This window comes from Sitophilus oryzae, unplaced genomic scaffold (genome assembly GCF_002938485.1).
Source record: "Sitophilus oryzae breed Bouriz unplaced genomic scaffold, Soryzae_2.0 scaffold_1436_pilon_pilon, whole genome shotgun sequence".
Classification (NCBI taxonomy): domain Eukaryota; kingdom Metazoa; phylum Arthropoda; class Insecta; order Coleoptera; family Curculionidae; genus Sitophilus; species Sitophilus oryzae.
Window position 1 is genome coordinate 3,293,294 of NW_022146100.1, and position 10,748 is coordinate 3,304,041.

Sequence of the window (10,748 nt, forward strand, 5' to 3'; positions counted from 1 at the left end):
TCCTTCCTTAGTCTTCTTATTCAAAGATAGAATCGAAAAAAAACGGTATCAAAAACGACCGGGAAATGACAATCAATGATAATTTTAAATCTATTCTTCTTTATCTTTGAATAAGAAGACTAAGGAAGGAGCATATCAAAAATCTTAGGTACACCGCGATGGGCCTCAAATATGGCCGACTTAAATTCCGGTTTATCAGTGTCGTTCTAATTTTATTTAAAAAATGTAAAACTATGATGTAGGGTAGACGTGGGGTAGACTCAATAATTTGTTGTTTTATTTTACGTTGTGAATAAATGTTGATAGTTATTAAAATGGTTATAAAACTATATAATTCTAATAAAAATAGATAAGTTATAATAAGTATTTATTACCACAAACATCCGATACGCTACTGAAGCAGGTAAGTCAAATTAACGGATCTAAATTCTTTGACATCTAATCGTGATCTAATCTTTGACAAGTAATAAATAAAAGCTAAAATGCAAGAAAAATATATAATTAAGTTAATTTAAGTGAATTTCATAAATGATCGGTTTACTACACGTATGTATATTATATAGTCACTTACTAGCGAAAAGTTGTTCCATTATTTCACTCAATTTTTGCCGAGATCTATCGCACGCTACACAACCAACTATTTTAGAGTCTTTTTCGATAAATTGCGATAGTGTCACTGTTAATTTAAGTGCTGCCACAATTTCCATCTAGATTTACTACCTTTATACAACTATCAGTAGTGGAATAAATAATAAATAACATAAAATAAGCTCCGTAAAGACTGACAAATCCACAAAATTTCAAGTCAAATTCAAATGTGTCAAATGAATCGTCAAACAGAACTGTCAAGGATCCCCACCCTAGAGTGCTTTTTCCGCCCACCATACATGAATACATGGATAGCATTATGCTCCTTCCTTAGTCTTCTTATTCAAAGTTCTTTATGGTTTAACGACGCCTACTGCCTTAATAAGGTGGGCCTTAAGAAGGTTGTATTTTTTTATATTAAGTAAAAATGATCTTTAAATGGTGTAGTTTAAAATTTTTATGTAAAGTTTGATGTCAATTTTTACTAAATGACGTCTAGAGATTAACATTGCCAAAATTGCCATCTCTTGTCATTCCGCAGCAGTCTTTGACAGCGTTTTTTTTTCGACCATTTGAAATATTTGACAAGTTATCTCGTAAGTTACCTGAGGAATGACCGAACAATGCCATTTAACATAATTTTTCAAGTAAAAAATCGTTAGGTTGTGAGTCATTTCTAAGGTGACTTGACGCCTTTTTTTTCCCACCATTTTTAACTGAAATCTATTTCCAAAAAATAACTTCTACTGAATAGATTACTGGTTGTCTGGAAACCTGATTTTTTCATGCCGGTTTAATTGTGTTGATTTGTAGGTGTTAAGAATAAATAGCTGAAATAAAATGCAAAAGTTTATTCATCACTAATCGTTTAATTAATTAATCGATCAGCTGCCTAAAACCTAACTACAGTTCAAAAAGTTTAAAATAATCTCATTTAAAAATATTTAACTAAACATTAAATTAAATGACCAACAATTCGAAAAAAAATAAACAAGACAACAAATTATTGGACTCAGTTTTATTATTAATGTATAATACAAAATATTTAACATCCAATAAGGGAATATTTCCTTTTACACTTTTTGTAATTAAAATAACCATTCCAATATCCAACCAAATTTTTCCTGAAAAAGGTGTGTCGCGGCGGGAAACGCCACAGACCCGGCGACGGGCCAGCAATGAAACATTTACTTCTAGAGGAAGAAGCGTCCATTTTAAAATCGTTAAATTTAAATAAAAATTATTCGCTACGGTTACACATAAAATTAATCAGTATTGAACATGTACAAATTACACTTAGGAAAGTTTTTATGTTTGATTTAGCGAACCCGGGAGCGTTTAGAGCGCACGTCGCTGACGCGCCCAAAGATTGACTGTCTGACACAGGATGCGCGCGCCAAAACGGAACCTTAGGCAACAACAACGGCGCATCGGGCGCGCACCAGTTCGCGGCCACCGCGCGAGCCAAGAAGCGGGGTCTTGGGGGCGGCTTAAATCAGGTCGGCCACGTTCATGGGCATCTCGTCGATTTTCGTGTTGTAGAACTGCTCGATGTCGTGCAGCGTGCGCTTGTCTTCCTCCGTCACGAAGTTTATGGCCACTCCCTTACGACCGAAACGGCCGCCTCTTCCGATCCTAGACAAGGGGAAAAAATACGTGTCTTAACAATAATTCCAACATCAAACCAAATTTATCTGCATTATTAATTACATCAGACAGATTAAAAAATATAATCATGGATCTTCAGAGATCTTGGTGGTTCAATATCATCATGAAATGGTTCGTTCAGAACTTAGAAGAATATTAGTAGAATAAATTTGTGGTTACAATTATGCTTTTCGCGTTTTTTTTCGCCACTTCGTCCACGTAAAATTATATTTATATTAAAAATGGCATTAATATGAAGTGTAATATAGTCTGTCAAACGAATAACTTTGAATTTTACAGTTCCAGCGGGCTTTTCTAGTGTTAATTTTATTAGGTTAGCAAATTGCTTTGAATAAGAAGACTAAGGAAGGAGCACATCAAAAATCTTAGGTACACCGCGATGGGCCTCAAATATGGCCGACTTAAATTCCGGTTTATCAGTGTCGTTCTAATTTTATTTAAAAAATGTAAAACTATGATGTAGAGTAGACGTGGGGTAGACTCAATAATTTGTTGTTTTATTTTACGTTGTGAATAAATGTTGGTAGTTATTAAAATTGTTATAAAAATATATAATTCTAATAAAATAGACAAGTTATAATAAGTATTTATTAACACAAACATCCGATACGCTACTGAAGCAGGTAAGTCAAATTAACGTATCTAAATTCTTTTGACATCTAATCTTTGACAAGTAATAAATAAAAGCTAAAATGCAAGAAAAATATATAATTTAGTTAATTTAAGTGAATTTCGTAAATGATCGGTTTACTACACGTATGTATATTATATAGTCACTTACTAGCGAAAAGTTGTTCCATTATTTCACTCAATTTTTGCCGAGATCTACCGCACGTTACACAACCAACTATTTTAGAGTCTTTTTCGATATCTCGCGATAGTGTCACTGTTAATTTAAGTTCTGCCACAATTTCCATCTAGATTTACTACCTTTATACAACTATCAGTAGTAGAATAAATAATAAATAACATAAAATAAGCTCCGTAAAGACTGACAAATCCACAAAATTTCAAATCAAATTCAAATGTGTCAAATGAATCGTCAAACAGAACTGTCAAGTATCCCCACCCTAGAGAGCTTTTATGGTGCCTTTTCCGCCCACCATGCATGAATACATGGATAGCATTATGCTCCTTCCTTAGTCTTCTTATTCAAAGGGCTATGCTGACGCAATGCTGTCTCTAATAGAACAGCCTCGAAGCGAGATTTATGACGTAACGCTAGTTAAATACTACGGGTTAATAAATATGTTGTAGAATACATGGAAAACATAATAATTCCTCGTATTTTTGGGTTGTATTTTAAAAATGATATAGTTTACATGAAATATACATAATATACAGTTAATAAATACAATATATATACCTATTCTTGGAAAATTTATTATTCTTGAACCTTGTAATTAAATATTCTGTTTTTTTTTAATTTTCTTGGGATTTAGGTTCGGGAAAACTCTGATTAAGTTTTCATTTGGGTTTTCATATTTTTATTTCATTTTTAAAGGAAATAACCAAACGTTTCGGCCAACATTACAGCCTTCATCTGTGTAGCTAGTGTCAAAATCAAAAAAACAGTGCCGAACATAATCCAAAAATTACATAGAACAAATTCACAAACACACACAGCATAATGTTTACTATAATTAATAAAACTAATATCAACTTGTCAGAGGATGGCTACATATTTTTTTTTTAAATGATTATTCGTAAGACCAAAACGATCCACGTATGTATATTGACTGACCAGTCAATATACTTATATATATATTATAGTAAACATTATGCTGTGTGTGTTTGTGAATTTGTTCTATGTAATTTTTGGATTATGTTCGGCACTGTTTTTTTGATTTTGACACTAGCTACACTGATGAAGGCTGTAATGTTGGCCGAAACGTTTGGTTATTTCCTTTAAAAATGAAATAAAAATATGAAAACCCAAATGAAAACTTAATCAGAGTTTTCCCGAACCTAAATCCCAAGAAAATTAAAAAAAAAACAGGATATATACCTATTTATAGTAATAAATAACTTTCGCAAATAAACCAAATTAACTATGAACCATACAAATGCAGCAAATGTTTTACAATATACAAATAATGAATAAGTACATAAGATAATGGGTAAAATGTAAAATATATTTTAAATTTTGGGGTTTGAAAATCGATCTAATTTAACAAACAACATTCAATATCTACTACTTACTATGGCTGAAATTGTATTCCATAGTCAATGTAGATAGTTTTAGTGTTAAGAATAATAATTTAAAAAAATACGTGGTCATCTTTTGACAAGTTTATATTAGTTTATTAATTGCAGTAAACATTATGTGGTGTGAATATTTTATATGTAATTTTTTGGATTATATTCGACACTATTTTTTTCATATGACACAACACTGATGAAGGCTATGATGTTAGCCGAAAAGTTTTTTTAACCAAAAAAAATGAAAAAACAAATCAAAACTTAATCAGCGTTTTTCCCGAACCTAAATCCCAAGAAAATACAAAATTTTAGAATAATTTTACATATGACAGCGATCTTTATTTCATAGCCATCGCTGCAGCCTTTTTTCTATGATATTGTATTATTTGCAAATATAATTTTTCGAACATTGATACTTGCAAAATATACATATACATTTTGTGAATGCAAATAATAATACATCACTATTAGTAGATATTGAATGTTTTTTGTTAAATTAGATCGATTTTCAAACCCCAAAATTTAAAATATATTTTACATTTTACCCATTATCTTATGTACCTATTCATTATTTGTATATTGTAAAACATTTGCTGCATTTGTATGGTTCATAATTTATTTGCCAAAGTTATTTATTACTATAAATAGGCATATATATTGTATTTATTAACTGTATATTATGTATATTTCATGTAAACTATATCATTTTTAAAATACAAACCAAAAATACGAGGAATTATTATGTTTTCCATGTATTCTACAACATATTTATTAATCCGTAGTATCTAACTAGCGTGACGTCATAAATCTCGCCCTAGGCTGTTCTATTAGAGACGGCATTGGTCTGATATTTAGAAATGTCAAAAGCTGATGACATTTTACTTTTGACAATTGTGTTGATTTTTGTAAGAAGAGGAAGAACTGTCACTTGTTTTATTATTTTCCTTTTCTATTTCACGAAAGTAAAAAGAGTTACCTATCTGATTCGTTCAGGCACTCAATTTATAGAATATCAGTAACTTTTTTAACAGAGGAATTTTATATTTACCATGTTGGTAAAAAATAACGGTCAAAATTCAAAGTTATTCATTTTATAGACTATAGGTCTGTTCGTTTTCCTGTTATTATCGATTCTGAATCGTCCTAGAACTCTCCAGCGCATGCGCAAATGAAATAATGTCTTCATATTTCCTTCTGCGCATACGCATCACAATTCTAGGACGGTTCAGAATCGGTAATAAGAGAATCCAATATTAAAATATAACCATTTTTTTAAAAGGGTATGTTCTACAGTATTATAAATATTTTGCGAGTCACTCTTTATAAAAATTTTTGGTAGAAAATCCCGTTTTTACATATTCAAATTTCCATATCGTTCCAAACTAAATTAACCAAAAAATTCAATTAATTCATTATATAGTAATATAATTTCCTTTTAATTTTTTAATAGATGACTAGTGTTATTTTTTATTAGTCTCATATTTTTTACTACTTTAAAATATGTTTAAATCTTAAAGAACCACAAATTTCATTTAGTTCAGTGCTCACTGTTCGGTTTTTATATGATTCAAAATAAAAAATATATAAATTGTAAAATTAGTAATTTTTTAATGGCCATAATGCGTTCTTTCAAAATCATCGAACAACTAAATCATTTCCATAGATCCAGTGACGTACCGTGTCTTTGAATTTTGAGACCAAAAACTGACAAATAATTTGTCAAAAAAATCATATTACAGCTATGTGTTTTATTTTGCATAAAAATGTTAACTAATAAGTTAGAATAATTATATTTCTTCCCTAACCAAGTGGTTTTATCGCTAAATTTATCTAAAGGTAAGTACAACACAAATCTTAAATACGTGGACTATTATAACAACAAATACATCTTAAAAGACTATTTTTGTAGCATTCTGAACGAGGATTCAAGTTAAACTTTTTAGAAAATAATTTAAAGGAAAAATGAACCTGATCGCAGATGCTTGTTCCGAGTAAAATCCTAGAGCTCTCTGATTTGCTTTTATAAACTCTGGCACATGATGCAGAATTGCATGAATCTTTGGAGTTATCTTAATACCTAAGTTGAGTATTTCCAATCTAAATTGTTCGATGTCATGTTCAAAATGTTTGTTTAGTGCTTGACCAAAACAACTCGAAACTAGTTGATTGAATGCAGAAAACACTGCAATATATTTATTCCTAAAAAAAAAAGATGTTTAGGTTTTTGCTTCTAAAAACTTTGAATAGGTTCTTTACCGGGCGATATCGTCTTCAAAATATCCACTTTCTTTAAAAATTGTCTGGCGATATTTCCGTTACATTTTCCATAATGATCTAGTTTCAATCCCGCTTTTTTTTTATCCATTCTGTTGCAACATTGATATTCTCCAATTCAAGACAATCAAATAGTTTTTGAACCACACCTAACAAAAGGTGAAGCTCGGGAGGGGGAATATACCTTAAGACAGGTGTTTCTACGTCGCCAATGATTAAAGGTATGTTTATACAATTTTCTAAAAAATAATTGCCCTTTTTTATATGGTTCATTGAACAAAAGTTTAAAAAATACAAAAAAAATATTTCAAACAAAAGCGCTTACTAAAATCTTTGGCTTTTGTTATATTTCCTCCAGATTGTTGCCATAAATTTGTATTTTCTGTAATACTTTTTATAGTTCTGAATGATCCTTTAATTTCCATTTCCTTTACATTTACATCACACCATGGGCAAGTGTGAGTGGATGAATTTGACTGAAGACCAAGGAGAATCATAATAAGCTTAAAGTCAGCGGCAAAAGTATAGGAACAAATTCCACATATGGACTGCAGATCTAACGCCTCAAAGAGGCTTTTAATGTTAGCATAAGATTCAGACAACTTTGGTCCTAAGCCAATTATAAATAGTTTATTAATTCCAGCACTTTTATATTTCTTGACATATTCGGGATCATTTTCAGGGAGCACATTCAGACAAACTTTAAGTGATCCACCACCACTCTCAATGCCAATTTTTAGATGAAAATCTTCAGGTAATTCTCTAATTTCCAAAATATATGATAGAAGACCAGAAAAATCTGAGCAGTATACAAAAACTAATATTAACTGAATTAACATTTTTCCTTTAAATTATTTTCTAAAATGTTTAACTTGAATTCTAGTTCAGAATGCTACCAAAATAGTCTTTTACGATGTATTTGTTGTTATATTAGACAACGTATTTAAGATTTGTGTTGTACTTAGCTTTAGTTAAATTTAGCGAGAAAACCACTTAGTTAGGGAAGAATTATAATTATTCTAACTTATTAGTTAACATTTTTATGCAAAATAAAGATTTTTATGACAAATTATTGTTTCAGTTTTTGGTCTCAAAATTCAAAGTCACGTACGTCACTGGATCTATGGAAATGATTTAGTTGTTCGATGATTTTGAAAGAACGCATTATGGCCATTAAAAAATTACTAATTTTACAATTTATATATTTTTTATTTTGAATCATATAAAAACCGAACAGTGTGCTACTGAGGTGATTATAAATGTTGTGCTTCTTTAACATTTTAAAGCTGGAAAAATAGGACATTAATCAAAATGGAATAATCATTTACAAAAAAAATGAAATTTTACCCTAGAAACGCGTTTTGATTTTTGGGACTAATCAAATATAATATTTTCACGTAGAAAGTTTAAATGGGGAGCAAAAACTTTTATGTAGAATGCATTTTTGTCAAAAAGTTAACATACTGTATAAGTATTTAAATTATAAGTCTTATCATAAACACTCCAAACTAATCTATTAAAAGGTTTTAATATCAGTAAAATTTATATTATGCCCAATTGTGAAATAGAATAAATGAAACTTTTTCTATTTTTTCATACTCCTTTAAATATTAATTTCTGTAAGGCTGTAAAACCGACTTAAAGAACTAAAATACTTAGAAAATCACTTTTTAAAAAGGTTTTAGTATTAGTCGAAAATCATGAAATAAAACTAATGAGACTTACCGATGAATGTAGTTTTCTCTGTTGGAAGGTAGGTCATAGTTAATAACTAAGGAAACTTGTTGTACGTCGATGCCTCTGGCCAGCAGATCCGTGGTGATTAAAACTCTGGAGGACCCCGTTCGGAACTGTCTCATAATGACGTCGCGCTCTCTCTGCTCCATGTCCCCGTGCATGGCGCTAACTGTAAAGTCCCGCTTGTGCATGTTTTCCGTGAGCCAGTCCACCTTGCGACGAGTATTGCAAAAGATCACGGCCTGGGTGATGGACAGGGTGTCGTACAGATCGCACAATGTTTCCAGCTTCCACTCCTCCTTCTCCACGTAGACAAAGAACTGCTTGATACCTTCCAGGGTCAGCTCTTCCTTTTTCACCAATATTCTGATGGGATTTCTCATAAAGGATTTTGTTACATCTAATACGTCCGGGGGCATGGTAGCAGAGAGCAAAATGACTTGAACGTCGGGACTCAGAGTTTTGAATACATCGTGAATCTGGTCCTTGAAACCTCGAGATAACATTTCATCCGCCTCATCCAATACAAACATTTTGATGTTTTGCGATCGTAGGGCGTTTCTTGTTATCATGTCATATACACGACCAGGCGTGCCTAAAATCATAATAAATTTCATCAAAATCTGTTTGTATCTATCCAGCAACATTAATTTATAATAAACATCATCAAATAAACTGCTTTTCCTATTACTCTGTTTTGTATAAATAGTTGAACTTGGTATTGAACATTATACAGAAAAATTTTTATTTCCATTGAATAAAGACTACACATATCAACATAAATATTACAATAATGATAAACAAAGCATTAATTATAAAAACACAAAACACTCACCCACAACTACATGTGCTCCAGCTTCTAGTTTTCTGATGTCCTCTCTAACATTAGTGCCTCCAATACAGGCATGACACTGTGCCGACATAAAATCTCCTAAAGCGATAACGACTTTCTGTATTTGTTGTGCCAGTTCACGAGTCGGGGCTAAAATGAGGGCTTGACATTCCCTCAAGGAAGTGTCGATTTGTTGTAGAATAGATATAGAAAAAGTGGCCGTTTTTCCAGTTCCGGATTGTGCTTGAGCGATAACGTCGAGTCCCTTAACGCACGGTATAATGGCTCGTTGCTGAATGGCCGAAGGTTTCTCAAAACCGTAAGCATAAATCCCCCTAAGAAGTTCTTCTTTCAGGTTCATATCGTCGAAGTTGTCGACCACTTCGTCCCAGTTCGACTCGATGACGCCGTCGGGGTCCATTCCCGGGGGCCCATCGTAACCTTGAGGCTCCTTCTCAGAGGTCGGGCCGTTCTTCTCCCATTCCTCATTTCTACAATTAATATAGGTGACATGAACATATGGTACAAAAAAAGTTCAAATAACAACCAAACAAACTTTAACTATGTGGATTCAGACAGAATAAACAATTAATTACATAATTTTAACTTAAGTTTTACGAGAAGTGACATATTTAGAGGTTAAAAATACACATACAAAACTCCGTGGCGGTACTATCCAGTCCCGCCAGGAAGTACATTTTTGCGGCTTTTTCTATAAATAGTACTAATTCAAACAAGACGGTTTAGTTAATCAGAATATGAATATTTGTTAAAGGAATTTTATACGCCATGTTGGCACCAAGTTGTGAGCCATGCCGCATAAAATAACAGTAGACAGAAGTATATATGGAGGGTAACGTTTAGAAAATCAAAACTGCTACTGCTAGGACTCCCATACTTAATCTTGTAGCGAAAAAATGTGAAATTAGTTTCTAATTAAAGGAAAAACTCACCGCCTTTCGTGCACAGACATGATTCACTTCAAGCTCTCTTGAAGAAAAGACAGGTTTTGAGTTGAGGTTTGATATCCAGTTCCAAATATCACTACGCGTTGACAGCTGCAATAAAATTTGTATTTAATCAGACATCTGATCTCAAATACAAAGTTAAAATAATTTTAGATGTAGCACTTGTCACACTTAATTATAATATGTTTCTGGAATATATTTTATACCTGAAAATAGATATTTTATTTAAGGTGTTAATTTTGCAGCGGAGTAAAGTTTCCTGTGCAACTCCGGAAATTGATTGTAAAAATATTCCCGCCAATATTCGAATTCTTATATGAAATAAGTTTTTTATTTACTTGCAAATTTTTCTTTTTGACAATTCTGACAATTAAAATTGTGACTGGTTTTTCCGTTGAAAAATACTTCATACTGAATATTCCGAGAAAATTATTATTGTGCGTACTAGGTATATGTATTTATTAAACTGCCAAAATAGG

The 10,748-nt window shown here is 31.7% G+C and overlaps 2 protein-coding genes across 3 annotated transcripts; both read right to left on the bottom strand.

Annotated features, from left to right (window-relative positions):
- Positions 1-1,589: 1,589 nt before the first annotated feature.
- Positions 1,590-10,600, bottom strand: LOC115876458 (eukaryotic initiation factor 4A-I). Its single transcript, XM_030892245.1, has 5 exons — positions 10,476-10,600; positions 10,255-10,359; positions 9,305-9,792; positions 8,458-9,064; positions 1,590-2,223 (listed from the first exon to the last, which is right to left on the bottom strand). The coding sequence occupies exons 2-5, from the start codon at positions 10,272-10,274 to the stop codon at positions 2,079-2,081; spliced, it is 1,260 nt and encodes a 419-aa protein (XP_030748105.1). The 5' UTR covers positions 10,275-10,359; positions 10,476-10,600; the 3' UTR covers positions 1,590-2,078.
- Positions 6,359-7,596, bottom strand: LOC115876459. Of its 2 annotated transcripts, XR_004049152.1 has the most exons (3): positions 7,058-7,596; positions 6,715-6,971; positions 6,359-6,657 (listed from the first exon to the last, which is right to left on the bottom strand). XR_004049152.1 is itself a non-coding variant. In XM_030892246.1 (2 exons), the coding sequence occupies exons 1-2, from the start codon at positions 7,569-7,571 to the stop codon at positions 6,799-6,801; spliced, it is 687 nt and encodes a 228-aa protein (XP_030748106.1). In that variant the 5' UTR covers positions 7,572-7,596; the 3' UTR covers positions 6,359-6,798. The 2 variants fall into 2 exon arrangements, 1 of the variants encoding a protein (XP_030748106.1); XM_030892246.1 differs by having other exon boundaries at positions 6,359-6,971.
- Positions 10,601-10,748: the final 148 nt, after the last annotated feature.